The sequence below is a fragment of the Vulpes lagopus genome, chromosome 2 (assembly GCF_018345385.1).
Source record: "Vulpes lagopus strain Blue_001 chromosome 2, ASM1834538v1, whole genome shotgun sequence".
Lineage (NCBI taxonomy): Eukaryota > Metazoa > Chordata > Mammalia > Carnivora > Canidae > Vulpes > Vulpes lagopus.
The window spans coordinates 64,348,509-64,365,295 of record NC_054825.1 but is presented as its reverse complement, the minus strand read 5'-3'; the positions used below and the strand labels follow the sequence as shown (position 1 = coordinate 64,365,295).

Below are 16,787 nucleotides of genomic sequence, written 5' to 3'. Positions count from 1 at the left end.
TTCTTATACTAAAATTCATTCAAATGAAATGAAGATTTAAATATGAAAATATATGAAATCATAAAATGGAAGAAATCAGAAGGATTTCTGATAGAAGAAATCAGAAGAACCTAAACATGATATAAAATCTAGGAGACCGATATAAATTTAGCCATATGAAAATGAAAAAAGAATCAAGAAGTCAAAAGACAAACTGAACAAAGTATGTTCAACACATCTGATAAAAGGCTAATTCCTTAATATATAAGAAACTTAGAAGTTATTTTTTTTTAAAAAAGGACCCGTAAGCTGGTAAACACACACACACACACACACACACACACACACACACACACAACAACTGGTAGTTTCCAAAAAGAGAAGTACAGCTGCATAAGAAAATTTAATTTAATTGCTCTTATTCATAATTTGAGAAATGCAAATAAATATAAATGAAATATAAATATAAATCTTCATCTATTAGGTTGACCAGGGTAGGGAAAAAATCTCAACCACTGTTAGTAGGAGTAAAAAAACTGTTATAATTTTTAGGGTAAGTGAGCAATATATCCAAATTTGAAACATGCTTATTCTCGGGCCCAGCCCTAATTTGCCCTACCGGCACATTTGCAGAAATGTTCTAGGATATACTATGTGTACAAGGGAAGTTCACTGCAGCACTGTTTGGAATAGTAGAAATGGAAAGCAGTGTAACAAAAAGTCGGTAGAACCTAGCTTAAGTAAGTTATTCTCCATCACTACAATGGACGGCTGGACAGCTGTTAATAAGAATGAGATACATGTATACCTGTGAAAAGGTATTCTAATGTTAAATGAAAAATAAAAATACGTTTCAGAACAATATGCTGGTATAATCCATTTATGTAGAAAAAAGCAGATACGTACATATGATTAGGTAGACATATGAATGCATAGAAAATGTTTAAAAAGACCACATACCATATGCCAAACTGGCTTTCTCTATAGGGAATGGAAATACTGGGGAAGGGAGCTTTTGTATTTTACACACTTTTTGTGTGTTTTTTCTAAATAAGCCTATACTTTTACTTAAAATTTTAAAATATATTACAGAAAAATTGAATTTTAATTTTTATTTAATTTTTATTAATTTTTAAACTTCTATATTTACACACCCCATTTAAAAATTACTTTCAGTTTTTTTTTATTCTGATTCACTTAAAAACAAAACAAAACAAAAGAAAAAAACCCAGGAAGCTTCTTTTTACCAACTTAAAAAACTTGGGAATTTTTTTCCACAGCCTAATAACCCCTTCGGGGGTTTCGTAATTCACCTGGCCATGGTTCAAACCACAGTGAAGTTTCTTTGGGATCTCCTGCTGAGAAAGAATGGCCATCTGGTTGATAACCTTTAATTATTTTTGGATATGGATCCTAGAATAGAAAATTCAGTAATTGGATTGATTGCTCTAAGACAGTTTCACTACTTAAAAACACCCTTCGTTTAAACCACAGAAACTGTGGGAAGCCTGGGTGGCTCAGCGGTGGAGTGTCTGCCTTTGGCCCAGGGTGTGATCCTGGAGTCCTGGGATCAAGCCCCACATCAGGCTCCCTGCATTCCCCCTGCTTCTCTCTCTGCCTGTGTCTCTGCCTCTCTCTGTGTGTGTGTCTCTCATAAATAAATAAAATCTTTAAAAAACAACACAGAAACTGGGGTAAATTGGAAGCACCGAATATTAGTTTTGCTTTAATTTTAACACGTGGAATCATGTTTTCCTTTCTAAATAATTTGCCTAGTCTTTCCAGTTTAGCACGCCAGCAGATTTGGCTATCTGTTGGATTTGGCTTCTAGACAAGGAGCAGGTCTCAAGTGACTGTATGGGAGAAAACACCTCAAGTGACTTTATTCCTTTCAGTGTATTTTATTCCATCTGTCCTTTTACCTTTTTGTGCAGCAAGCAGCCATTCATCTCTCCCATGCAAGTAACTCTTTCCTCTTTCTTCTTGGTCTTCCTGTGTATGTGTCTGCACCTGTACCCAGAGACAACAGTTGGGAACAGCTGTGGAGATGGAAATTGCCCAGATGCTCGAGGAGAATTCAAGGATCCTCAAGTTTGGATATCAGTTTACCAAGCAAGGCCCTCGAACAAGGGTGGCAGCCGCCATCACAAAGAATAATGACCTGGGTAATGCAGCCCTAATGTGTGCCCTTAGCGATTAGAAGAGCATGACAACTGTTTATTTCTCCACTTCAGATACAATATTGCAGACATTCTCCTGGCCTTTGGTGTCAGCCCTCGATCAAAGGCACATTATTATATTATCCTGGGAATTCTCATCAATTTCCACAGTGTTTCAGTTTTATTGTAGCATTCTCTTAAGAACTGTTTGTTCTTTTTTTCAGACAGTCTTTGATTTCTGCTTGTTTCCTTTATATATTTGGTTCTCCTTTGCTTACTACTTACATGTTATCTACACCAGAAGATGGATGCAGTGATGTGGAAATTCCCAGTTCATTTAAGTTTGACCCCTGACCATGCTTTTGCACTTGGGTTCAAATACAGTTAATGTCTGATACTTTGGTGATTTCTGTGGAGCTATGTTATAAAGGTAAAACTTAGAAGTAGCTTTTTCAGTGAACCCCTTCTTCATTTTTCCTGCTGCCCACTCTTTGCTGAAGATCCATGACATTTCTTCCATTAGGATGGGAGGGAGGATATCCTGGTCCACCATAGCACAGAAGAATGGGACAGATTGGGAAAGCTTGGTCTGGGCACAGCTCAGTCACCTGAAGCTGCATGGCAAAAGGACACCCAGGAGCAGTCACTTGGCAAGCAGTCAGCCAGTAGCAGAACTCGGTTTGAGGTTCAAGGACAGAATGCCAGACCTTGGACGGGAGAACTGGTCACAGTGTTCCACCAAGTAGAGTACTGGCCACTGGGAGGATTCAGATAGTAGATGAGAAAGAAACAAAGAGTCGGAACCCAAAGCGGGGTAGGTAGAGATTAGTGTCCATCTCCCTGCCCGGGCATGCTTAGCCAAGATGCTGAGACTCAGCTGAGGTATGTTGTATGGCCTCCAGCAGCTGGCCAGGCAGATGGCAGTGCTTGCCGCTGGGCTGTAGAGGATGAGGCTAAGGGAGCAACCCCACAAACTAGGCTTTGGAAGAGGGTAGAGGCAGCGGTCAGAAGGCACCTAGGAAAACTGCATAGAGTCCACAGCTGCACAACACGGAGACCAAAGAGAAAAGGGTAAAAAGAAGAGGCTTCAGGTAAATGGAGAAATAATCATGAGCCCAAGAGTGGCAGCAGTGGGCAAGAGCTTTTGTCTCATTTTCTGCAGGCTGGGCTATTTAGAGAGTTAGGGCAGGCCCACAGCGAGGGCACCTTTTGTCCAATCCAGGAAAGTTAGGGTAACCCTCTTCCTATCCACCAGACAGGCCTCCAGGTTGAGAGGTAGAAGGCAAAGTTTCACCATGGTGGCCATTGAAAAATAAGCAATGGCCCCTTCTGAATGGGTTACAGAAACTGGGAATGGGCAGTCAGGGCAATTTTTTTGATACAAATTCCCCACTTAAGGGAACCTTTGTGTCTGAGTTTGCCTGCTGTCTGAATCACCCCTTCCTGGAGAATGATACTTGGCGGTTTATGTTTAATCAGGTTTAGAAACTTTGAACATTTGTTTGCAACTCTTTCTGGTCTTCAAGCCATAAACAGAATTCATAGATCATGAATGTCTCCTCCTCAGGAGTTAAAGGCAGCTGAGGGTCAAGTGGCACAGAGGCTGAGATGTGCATGGATAAGCGACCATGGAAATATTCAGAAGTTCACTGTTTTATGGGTCTATTCTGGTCCTTGTACTCCATAAAAATTTCTCACATTCAAGTTCCAAATATCAGACATAACTTTCTTTAAAATGTAAATTCGACAAGACACTAGATTATTATATCCTTTCGATTTAAATCACTTATTGGGTAATGAGTATTGAAATTTAAGATAACTATATCCTTAAATGTGTGGGATTGCTAGCTCGTGTGATTAATGTTGTTTGTCTGGAAGTTAAGGACCATTCCTTCAATCTATTTATTTTCTTCCTTTTCTTTTTTTCTTACCCAGTTCGTAAAAAGCGAGTCGAAGGAGACCGAAGGTAAACTTTCACAGGAGGTGGCAAAGTTTCACCATGGTGGCCATTGAAAAATAAGCAAGCAAAAACTCTTCTCCTTCCCCATCAGGACCATTTTTTCCGAGGTTATGCATTTCCGTTAACCACACAGCTAAAAGTTTAATTGTTGTGTTCTTTTTTTAGCACTACTTATTTATCTTGGGTTTTTAAATATATACAATCGTTTCATTTGCACATGGGCACCTCTGGCAACTTGCACCAGTGGACTTCAGCAGATCGTAGTGGGTAATAGCAGCCGAAAAATTATTTAACCACTTCCATATTGGATTCTCTGGCTCTCTTACATGAATTTTTTTTTAATCACTGAACGGAATTTAGTATATAAGTGTATTTGTAACTGTGATTATGATAGAGGCCTATCTCTGTTTACATGCATAGCTTTGAGTTAGGCTAAATACAGCAGAAGTATTCTTCTGACCACATAAGAAGTTAGTATTGCCAATCTTTCACTGGGGGAGAAAGCACAAATTCTCTCCTAGTTCCAGAAAAATCACTAAATGCACATGTCCCACTGTTTGAAGATCAGTGGTGTCATCTTCATTGAAAGCAAGGTATGATGATACTTTAACACAGCATCAGCAAATAAGTATGAAACAGTAACCTATGAATAGTCTTCAAAGCAGACTTACAGGCAGCAAAATTAATTACCACACCTACCTTTATTGATTATTCAACATAAATTCGATCTTTAACATGACTAACAGATAACTTTTTACAAAGCTGTTTTAAACTTTTCCGGATGCAATGGGAAATTTTTAAATTTTAATAAGAGGGTAGCTTTTAAAACAGTACATTCCTAAATAAAACAATAATAATCGCACCATAGCCAGAGTTGTCTGATACATATGATTACATCATTTTGGCAAATTTTAGAAGCATTTATTGCTTTATCTTTAGTGTGACAAGATCACAGAATAAAATGTGAATGTTCAAGTTAATTATACAGACATTTGTCCACATGGCATGATCTATCCAGACCTTTGCAAACATCAAAAAAAGATGTGAATTATCACTTATCCAGATGTTGTCATCTCAAGGACAAAGCCTGTGAAAGGACAGTTGAGATGATCGCATGGTTGTGTTCAGTAACTTTTCATCTAGCAGTGTAACAGTGTGATGGTAAGTTAAGGAAACACAGGCCTACAGCCTTTGGCTCAAGCTCACATGCCTTTGGTGACACTGCCTGAGGCTGTAGTTGGTGGCTCTTTGACACTGCCTCAGGCACCTCTTCCTCTCTCCCTTTCTCTTCTCTCTTCTCCCCTCCTTTCCTTCCAACTCTTTCTTTTTTCCTCTTTTGTCTGAAATTCTGAGCCTCGTAAAGGTGACATCCCTTGTGCTGGTGACACCTGGAGCTAAAAAGATTGCTGACTCTAGCATAAGATGGGCCCAAGTCGGAATTTGTTTAATAATTGAGTGTTCCTGGGTTACTTGGTAGTAGTAAAACAAGTTAATGGGAAAACAATACGTGCATTATTCTAGTTAGCTTGTAAAACACATGGAATCTGGTTAGGAGAGATAGCCTTCATAAAATTGGACATTTACATATATTATAGAACTCACACATGTATCTCTAAAATCCTTTGAAACATCTCATTTCCTTGACAATATTTTATATTTTTTGCGGGAATGAGCAAAATATGTTGACATATTTGGAATCCTAAAAATCCTTCAATTAGCTTTTGACTGTCTGTCTATGTAAAAAACATAGTAAATACCATTTGATGATTTTCAGTTTGATTTTTTCCTTCCCTTTTACTCATTTAGGTATGATATGTTGGAGCCAATTCATACAGGCTTACCAACTATTAAATTTTCAAGAGTTTTGCAAACTCGTTGTTAAATACAGCCATTATTAAAAATTGAATGGCATGCAGTTATAATTTAATTATTTTAAAAACAAAAGTAATATTCAAAAATCTGTTTTAATTGGCTTTGCTCTTGAGATTAGATTTCTTGTGTCTATATGACAGAAATGCTATATAATGAGGTGCTATTGTGCATCTCTTCCCAACTCAGAAGTTCAGAACTCCTTGTTGGTGTTTGAACTTGACTATGAACTTGAACTATGGAAATTAACAAATGTTACAAATTAGGATGTTTTTCCCACTAGGTTGCAGGTTGATAAACATTCATCAGCACACCACAGGGTAGAATGTACACAATTCTTTTTCTGTATCATGTATTTAGGTTACCATATTGCCAAAGGGAAGAACCTTTCTCTTAAGTGTCTTTCTCCTATCCTTTTAGATTTGTTGCAGATATATTATAAGTGCTGAGTCCCTGAAATGCCCTTCAAGCAAGACTTTTTCCTTTCTTTCTTCATTCACTCTCTTTCTTGCCTTCACCTCTACAAAATCCCATATCCTACAGTGTTCCCCATAGCCCCAATGCCTGGGGGCTAAAGCAGTTCCTGACAAACTGACAGAAAACAAGAAAAAAAAGTCAGAATTTGATGGTGACTATGCTGTGGTTGTTGATAGTATTAAAGCAAAATAGTGGGCTATTGACAAAATTTAGCCCTCTTTTTAGCTTGTGAAATAGTTTGGTCACACGTAATAGAGTTTATAAAATCAAATATTTATTACTAATTGGTTTACCTTATCATTACTTGTGTTTTTAAAGTAGCTTGTAAGGTGACATTTCTATGAGTATTCACATATTAAAGATAATTATTAGAAAATAAACTTATATTTGGGGAACCCTATAAATCATTGAATTAACCCAGGACTTCATTTCACCATTTGCCCAAAGTGTGTAAGTAGAAGCTTTTTCATAATCCTGCACATAATTAATCCCTTACCATCCATCATGGTGGGGCATAATGTATATAAAATATTTTTATATGTATGCATTTTGCCAAATACTACGTTGAGATATTTGGCAACATCTGGACAACTGATTGAAGGGAGATAATCTCTCCCCAGACCACCTCCTTTCCCCTTTTAGACTTGTACAGGCTCATGCTAGTGCCAGATCACTCATCAGAATTTGCAGGCTCATATCACCAGCACCCATCACAGCATATATGGAAGATGACTTTTTAGGAAAGAGTTTCGGAAGTCTGGAGATCATATAATTAATCCAGCACTACATCCCCCATCTGCCTGAAGTGTTTAATGGAAGCTTTATCCTTATTAACATGATTAAATTCCTTCCTTTCATCTTGGTAGGGCATAATGTAAATAAATGTGTGTGTGTGTGTGTATGTGTGTGTGTGATGTGTGGCCAAATATCTCATACTCTAATGAGGTATGTGACTTCATCTGGACCACTGATTGAAGGGAGATGCTCTCTCCCCAGCTCCATTTTCCTACTCCCTTCTAGCATTGCTGCCAGCCCAAGTTCAATGTGAATCAGTCCCTGGACTTTGCAGCTTAGATCATCAAATTTCACAGCAGATATAGAAGACCCCTCTTAGGGAATAATTATTAGATGCCTGGAAATAACTTTATTGTTCCAGCACCAAAACTCTTTATATGCCTAAAGTGTAAGTGGAAGCACTTTCATCTTCATCAACATGATTAAGCCCCTTCCTTTCATCTTGGTAGGGTAAATTGTATATAAATATTTTGTACATAAAGATCACCAAATACTGTAAGTGGTATTTGGCTAAAGCTGGACGACTGATTGAAGGGAGATGCTGTCTCCCGGTCCCTCTTCCCTTACCCCTCTTGGAGCTGCTGCAGGCCTCTGTTAGAGAATCACTAGCCTGAAGGGGCACGCACAAGCTCACCCATCTTAGAGTATCAGTTCATCTTACAATAAAAGCCCATCTCCATTTAAAAACTCAGAAATCATCCCAATGCCTATACTCCTCAGAACAATTTCCTTAAGGGAAGCTTGGTACACCAAACCAAAAGAACAGCTGCTTCTCTTCTAGACAGAAATGTGGCCCCTGGCAGGTCACCAGCATTAGGGAAACCAGTGTGCTCTGAAGAACTACCATGAAAAAAAAAAAAAAAAGAACTACCATGAGAACATTTCAGACACTCAAACTTGAAACTGGCGTTAAGTATCAGCATGCTTTAAACGTAAGATGGCCCTTTAAATTTACAAGAGTTTGCATATACTTCCTTTTTTCGGGGATATGATGTCCTTAGTCCTCTCACAGGCAGTGTAAAGGAGACAGAGGAGAAGTACAAGAACTCTGGCTTAATACAATTTGATATGTGTTTCTGGATCTTGGAGTAGAGTACCTTTTTGCAAAATGGATACATACCATCTTTTGTTTAGTTCAGGTATTGATAGCAATAGTGGAAGTGAGTGGAGCGGGGGGCAGTAAGTTGTGAATACTGGGTTCTGTGGTGTGTTACCTCTACTGAGTTGGAATTGTTTCTGGTATCAGATTTTAAGTCATGATCCTGAAGCTTCCTTTCACTCTTCCACTAATGATGCAATAATAGCTATTTTCACTTTAATGAGCAGAGAATGAAAAAGGAATGTTTTAGCTCTGCCTTCCAGCAGCAGGTTCCCCTTATTGTTCCTCACTTCACATATCCCTGCCACTTACCAGACTATCCTCAAAGCTAAAGGATTGGGACACATGCAAAGGCAAGGTGTGAGAATGCTTGGCCTCATCAGGCTGAGCCCTCTGGATTAAAGTCACATGATTAGGCCTCCCAGCAACAAGCTTAGAAGAAAAGAATACCCAGAACCTCAAGATGTATATTTATTGTTCTCTTGCTCCCAACTCTAGATTAGATGGAATTTTGTTTTTGTGGTTCAGAAGTTAAGTGAAGGGGCTGAGTGCGGTGGGGAGGAAGATGGAAATTAAAGATCTTTTTTTGCCTTAAGGGAGAAGTAAACCCTGCTCAGCTCACCACCTTCCCATCTGCCCATAACAAAAATAATTAAACATCCAGTAAATGGATGAAGGAAGTATTTTAAATTTGTAACCTGGCTCTGGGTACTGTTCTAGGAAGGCCATACACTTACCAGAAGTTATTTGAGTTTTGTGATGCATCATTGACTTGGGAGAGGGTGAAGGAGACCACACTTTTCTCTGACATCTTCCATGGTAGTCATTTTCAGCACACTGGCTTTGCTAGTTGGTATGGTGGAAGGGCACCATACTAACAGACTCGGAGGCTGACTCCTAATCCCATCACCAACACTTAGCAGGTATATAATCATGGGCAATTCATTCAATTGCCTGACAATTATAGACTACATAGGGGGAAGAGCACTGGATTTGGAGTCAAGAAACCTGGACACTTGGCTCCACATTTTCTTAGCTGGGTGACTTTGGGGCAAGCCACTTAGTCTCTCAAGCCTAAGATTCTTCAGCTATATTATAATGGGAATAATATCTTCACTAACTACCTCACAGAGTTGTGGTGAGAAAATAATCAGATAATGGGATGAAAACACTATACTGGAAAGGGCTATATAAAAGTGGGAGATCATTTTCATCATCTATTCACTAATGTTTTCCACTGCCTCTTAAATATGTTTTATTTTCTTCTGACCATTGAGTATGATCAATCACAGCATGGGTATGACATAGGGGACTGGAATTGAAATTATTTCATTTTTAATACAGAGATGGGAGAGGTAGTTGATGGATGGGTGGGTGTTATATACCAGTGATGTGTATGGTAGAGCATTTTCCTGGGTCATCTTGAAAGTACCCTAGGACATGGTGAGGACTCTTGCAGTGTGTCTAAGGCTGGACACAAGTGGAAGAGCAAAAGGTGATTACTAATTGAGGGGAGGGCCTGGATCACTGCTGCCTTCCTGCCAGGCTCTGTCACCACAATGGTAGGCTATGACTTGAGGTGTGACAGGAGACCTAGGAGAGAATATTGTCCATAAGGCCCTAGCAGCTGCATCATAGGCTCAAACCCTGATGGGGAAGGGGAGAAAGTGTCACCTGTGAGATCAGCTCTCCCAGGCAGCAACTGCCTGTTATCACCAGCAACCTTTGCCCCAGTCAGTATTTTTTGTGCTAAGAAAGATATTGAAACATGGCTTCACAGGACTTTCATAAGCATGTGAAGGTAGGGACTGTCTCATAAATCTTTGTGTCTTCAGTAGCATCTAGTGAGGTGCTTTATATATAACAGGTGCTTCATAAACACCCCACAAGAATTATGCTTCATTTGTCATCATATAATATTTGGAAAACAGTACTGATTTGGATACCAACTGTGTGTGACTTTGGGCAAGACTTTCCATCTCTCTTGTCTTCATTTCATCTGTAAAATGAAATGAGTGGATTAGATGCTCTCTAGGTTCCTCCCAGCTCCCAAGCATTACAATAATCCCGTGATTCTGAAGTTTCTATTGCCTCTGAGCATGCCTGAGTAATGCCTCCATTGCAGCTCCATCTCTCTTGAGAAGGTTTTGTCCAGAGGAAGGGGTCTGAACACTCCACAGACAGTTATCTATTCCTCTTCAGCAGGTTTTACTGCTTCAGAATAGTTCTGGAGGAGCAGCCTATTCTGAAAGGAAGTTTTAAAATTTATAATATTTTATCTGCAAAATTGGTGGAGAAGAAGAGGAAGAAATGCAAAGAAAGAAACAGCACAGTAAACACAGCATGTTTTTAATAGGCTTTTACTTAAAGTGTGTGTGTGTGTGTGTGTGTGTGTGTGTGTGTGTGTGTGTGTGTGAGTGAGTGTGTGTTTCTGAGCACATATTGACTGGATAACAGAAGCCAATCAGAAATACACTGTGCAATTGAGAGAAGCTGGCCCAGGATTTAAAATTTCCCATGGATAATCTAAATGCGAATAGATAGGAATTGGCCATATGGTGAAATGAGTTGAATAGAAAATGTGCTTTTTAAGGAAATTTTATTTTAGTACCAAACATTGCCAGTGACAATCTTTAGTTAAAGAAATTATTCTGACCTAAAATTCTTATATCTGCCATTTTGGTTTTAAAAACTCCACTATATTCATGGAATAATATTTATATTTTAATTAAGTCTTTATCTTAATTCTGTTTCATCTACTCAAGGAAAACAAGCAGCATTTTTCATTGCATTTAAAAATGTAAAATACTTGCATGCCACCAGTTGTAATATCTTACCAGTTTGAATGCCTGTAATGTGTGACCTTATGTGTACCTGTATTGTTTTTGAAGAAAACAAAGGAAGTAATACTTTGTAAACTGCTTAAACTTATATGGGCAACATTTATTTGGCTAAGCAGTTATCAAAAAATTCACATAATTTCATTTTTCGTTTTGAAACTTTTCAAAGGTAGACATTTATTCACTAAGGAATTAAAGACTAATTTGCCTTTAAATGTGAACTGGACATTGTGGGAAATAAGTGTGTGATAAAGCAAAATGTATGAAGTGTGAAACCCTTTTACCCTCATAATTAATAAGAATTCCAGTTGACACAAATAGGTGCAATGTTTGACCCTTTGGAATTAGCCAGCCAGATGTAACACTAAGGTAAATGTATACTGTTTTAATTCATCAAGATTTTTCTGCTTTCAAAGATATAATGGATTCACTTATGTCTGGAATAAAGTTTCCAAGTGTAAATGTACAGAACATTAGGAATTAATAAACTTTCCTTTTAAAATGAAAGCAAAGATTGATTTAATCTAGCAAATTTTTAGACACGTTATCTTTTTTAAATGAATGTTTGGCACCATGTTCTCATATTAGATAAGTACATTTGCAGAAAGGACTATAAAGTGTCCTTATTATGAAGAAGATAAGAAGTAGATAGACAACAAGAAGTAGCTAGAGGGAGAAAGAACTCATTATTAAAACAAATACGCATATATGTGGCTAAATAGTTAAAAATTGTTAAAATAAATGGGAGCAGGACTATAGATAATCCCAATGGGTTCATTGTTTTACGTTGATTTTTTTATGTTAACTGTGGGTTTAGATTTTTTTTAATCTTCACTGGGATTGATAACACAGAACTCTAAAAATAATGATGTTATATTGTAAAGATTTGCCCTAGAAAAAAAACAAAACAAAACAAAAACTATTTTTCCTGCTGTCCTGCCAAATTCTGCCTTGTTATTTAGACTGAGGGGAAAGCCCAATTAGAAGCACAGAAGGCTGATGTCTAATTTTTGAATCTGCTGTTGCATACCTTCTTGTGCACAAGGAAATGTGGTCATTATTTTGTTTAAAGGGTTCCTTCAAAAAAATAAAAAATAAAAAAAAAAAATAAAGGGTTCCTTCAGGGCAGCCCCGGTGGCTTAGCGGTTTAGCGCCGCCTTCAGCCCAGGGCGTGATCCTGGAAACCCAGAATCGAGTCCCACATTGGGCTCCCTGCATGGAGCCTGCTTCTCACTCTGCCTGTGTCTCTGCCTCTCTCTCTCTCTCTCTCTCTCTCTCTCTCTCTCTCTCTCTCTCTGTCTCTCTCCTCTGTCTCAAATAAATAAAATATTTGAAAAAAAAGGGGGTTCCTTCAGGTTCTGGGGCTTTAATGAATAGGAGTTACAAATATGTACTTTGACATCAGACATACCTAGTTCAAATCTCACCTGTTAGTCATGTAAATTTCTGTTATTTCTTAGCCTCAGTTTCTTCACCTGTAAAATAGGAATCAGAATCATATTTGACAGTAGGGACAGTGGTACCATTATGTGTAAAATGTGTAATTAATGTGTAAAACACTTAGGACAGTGCCTGACATGTAGAAGGCACTCAGGTATTACTATCCTAAACTGTGACTTAAATAAATATCCGTGGATATTAATGCAAATAAAGTTGTCCATTTTATGCTGACAGTGTCAGAAATTTAAGCAGGACTGTATCTTATTTTTGTGTTTCTACTGTCCATTCCTTCTGGCAAACAAGCCCTCCCTCATCACTCCAATAATTGAATATAAACAAGATAGAGCTGACTCAGGGGTTGCTTATGACATGCTCTCATTTAGCTCTGCTTCCTGTGACTTCCTTGATGTTTTGTTTGTACCTGCTTTGCTTTCTGGGTACCTTCCTTTGCATTTGGTAGTCAAGCTCTAGGAGCAACTCCTTGACTTTTGGGTCTGTTTTGTGCTTGACTTGCCTCTGTTATGGACCTCCTTCTCTTGGGTTGATTGATTATTCAGCCTTCCTCTGTGGCTATGAGAAGTGGTACCCCACGTCTCCTCTGCCCCAGTACTTACCCATGTCCTGGTTCCCCCAGCCAGGGAACACGATCAGATGCCCACAGCCTCTAGCAAGTGTCCCACATATCATAGGACCTCAGTGGGAAAATTAGATGTATATGTGCTTGAATGAGATTGGGCTCTGTGTGGGGCCCAACCAACCTAAGGAGGTGAAATAGAAAAATCAGGTAGCTTCATGACTCCACAGGTATGTTTGTGTGTTGGGGGAGGGGGCTCTCCAAATTGTAGACCACTCAACTTACCAATCCTGAGCAAAAATTTAGAAAAACGTATTATCTGTGTTAGTGGTTTTTAGGCACTTAGAAGTGAAGCAGTGGTCTCTAAGATACAGCACAGATTCATTTAGAGACAATAGAAAATCATGGGAGTCCAGGGAAAAGAACACATTGTATTTTTCAGCAAGACATTTGACAGAGTCTCACAACATCCTTGAGAAATGTGGGTTGCATAAATATGAAACTAAATAGTTAAATGACTGGTTGAAACCATCTTTTTTGACTCTTGATTGTAAGTAGATGCTCATGAACGGAAGAATTTCACCCAGAAGGGCTTAGTAGCCACCAAGGGCTCTTTCCTTGACATGTTTGGTCAACAGTTTATCAGTGATTTGGAGGTATCCTGACAATACCAACTGAGTCTTCAACTGATGGGTACTAGGAGGAACAAGGAATTCTTTGAGAGGTTCAAAAATAGTTGGACAGGCCAAAGTCTAAGCCCGTATGAAATCAGGTAAAATTTAATACAAGTAACGGTATAGTTGTCAACTTTTAATCCAAAAAAACAAACCACGAGGGGATCCCTGGGTGGCTCAGCATTTTAGCTCCTGCTTTCCACCCAGGGTGTGATCCTTGAGTCCCAGGATCAAGTCCCATGTCGGGGTCCCTGCATGGAGCCTGCTTCTCCCTCTGCCTGTGTCTCTGCCTCTCTCTCTCTCTCTCTCTCTCTCTCTCTCTCTCTGTGTGTGTGTCTCTCATGAATAAATAAATAAAATCTTAAAAAAAAAAAACTATGAAAGATAGAATGTGAGAAATATGACTTAAGTGCGTGTGTGGATCAAAACTTTGGGCTTGCCTAAAAGCTTACCTGTGAAATAAGAAGTAGAATGTCCTGCCTAAAATCTAACACTATTCTAAGTCACTTTAGACAAAGAATCTTGATATTTGGCCAAAAGTCTATTTGTCCTGGGCTGGGCCTCAGCTTTTGGGATCGGTTTTTCAATATTATTTCCATTATCCTTGAACTTTGGCATGGTAAGTACTTATGTGTTTATAAAGGTTATTCTTATAGTTAATCAGTCAACAGTATCACTGATAAGAACAAAGTATGTAGTTTAGATTTACTGTTATTATATTAATACTCATTTTCAGATACAGGCAAGTGTTCTAGATATAATCTGAATGAAAAATCTATATTATTTATTTGTTGAAATTCTATTTAAGTATAAAGGTATACTAATTAGTGGATAAGTGAAATAAGTGAAATGCTGTAATAATTGCTGATTGTGATAGGTTTATTTTATATACAAAACTAATTTAAAAATCAATTCAAAATTACTAAAAATTATTAAGAACTTTCAAGTAGATAAATAAGTTGAGAGTAATACAAATATATAGAAAGAATGCATTGACTAAATAACTTAGGAAGAACAGTGTATTTTTTTTAGTCAACAAATGTTTATGAAGACTTAAACAACTAGCATTTATAATTTAAAACCAGAATTTAATTATTATTTAATTCCATTTAGGATATGGATCTTGTTCATCACCTTACATCGGCTGAATTTGACTCTATAGTGTCTTAACAGCTAACACTGCTGGGAAATCATTGTTCCTATAGTACGATGCTAAACTTTATAACTTTAGCACTAATAGTTTACATAATAATGTTAAAAGAATAATTTAACTTTTGGCATAAAATTTGAGGTTTATTTGTATATTCTAGAAGTTTATTCTTTGATAGTGGTATTTGTCAGCGACCTTGGCTTCAACTGAAAATTTTAGTTCTTGGCTTTTTGGCAATTGACTGAAGTGTATATTCAGTGCACCTCTGGTGAAGGCATAACAGGACATGAAAATAGAAGAAACAGTAAAATTAATTCCAGCTGATGGCAGTAGGGAAGTTTGAGTGAGAAAGAGGCATTTGAGATGCACAATGAAACATGAGAAGGCTTCTTTTTTTTTTTTTTTGTTTTCCCCTTGAGAGGCTTCTAACAGACAGAGGTGGGTGATATAGGTAAGGACATTTCAAGCTAAAGAGTTCGCTCGGAAAAAAAACTAGTTTGCTTGAATCCTTTCTATAAAACTGTATGTCCTAACCATGGTGTTTGTCTTCTCTGATTCCTACCTCCCACTTTAACCAACTCCAAGCTCCTGGAATGAAATCCTTACCTTTTAGTTTCATGTCTTTGTCTTAAGTTTTCTTAGCTCTCCTATAAAACACATGTTTAAGAAAAATACGTTAAGGGGATCCCTGGGTGGCTCAGCGGTTTAGCGCCTGCCTTTGGCCCAGGGCGCGATCCTGGGGTCCTGGGATCCAGTCCCTCGTTGGGCTCCTGGCATGGAGTCTGCTTCTTCCTCTGCCTGTTTCTCTGCCTCTCTCTCTCTCTCTCTGTCGATCATGAATAAATAAATAAATAAATAAATAAATAAATAAATAAATAAAAATTAAAAAAAAAAAAAAAGAAAAATACATTAAGTATATCAAGGAAATTGTTTCCGAAAAGAACTTCCAGTGCTGCTGGCATTGATTTGCATATGCTGATTCAGTGTGACATGCTTTATGAGTTAGTCTGGCTGGAAGTTTACAGATTAACAGTAATTAGGGCTTACAATGTATTAAGTAGAGTTACAGTGTCATTTTTATCAATCACATTCACTCTAACCAAACCCCAAAAACTAATAGGAACCATACTCTTTCTCTTATTCAGAAATTTTCTTAACAGTCTCAGATCTGTTCTGGGCAGTATGCTGAATTTACTGTTTTCCATTATCCAAAGGAGGGATTCACTGCATGGGGGAGGGGTGCCATATCACTTTTTTCTTTCCTTTTTTTTCTTTTCTTTTCTTTTCTTTTCTTTTCTTTTCTTTCTTTCTTTCTTTCTTTCTTTCTTTCTTTCTTCTTTCTTTCTTTCTTTCTTTCTTTCTTTCTTTCTTTCTTTCTTTCTTTCTTGATTTTATTTATTTATTCATGAGAGAGAGAGAGAGAGAGGCAGAGACACAGGCATAGGGAGAAGCAGGCTCCTCACAGGGAGCCCTATGTGGGACTCATCCCTGGACCTGGAGAGATGCCCTGAGCTGAAGGCAGACACTCAACTGCTGAGCCACTGAGGTGTCCCCCCACTTCTATTTCTATTGCCTTTCACTGAATAGGCATGCAGCATTCAGCTTTGGCTAGGTTGGTCTATAGTAACAAGCCTAGATCTCAGTTTACTTCTTGTTCACATTTCATGTCAGCACCTGTGGTTGGCTGAGGTGCTGACCCATGGAACTCTTATTCTACAACCCAGCTCAAGCAGAAAGACCAATCTCCATTTGGGGTATGCCATTCTCTTGG

At 38.2% G+C, this 16,787-nt stretch overlaps 1 protein-coding gene across 1 annotated transcript in view; it reads left to right on the top strand.

Moving 5' to 3' along the window:
* Positions 1–12,326, top strand: part of TMOD2 (tropomodulin 2) — a 58,204-nt gene extending 45,878 nt beyond the window's left edge. The window contains exons 9-10 of the mRNA XM_041745368.1: positions 2,000–2,144; positions 4,074–12,326. Of these exons, the coding sequence (XP_041601302.1) occupies positions 2,000–2,144; positions 4,074–4,108 (180 nt within the window). The 3' untranslated portion in view covers positions 4,109–12,326. The remainder of the gene's footprint in view (positions 1–1,999; positions 2,145–4,073) is intronic.
* Positions 12,327–16,787: the final 4,461 nt, after the last annotated feature.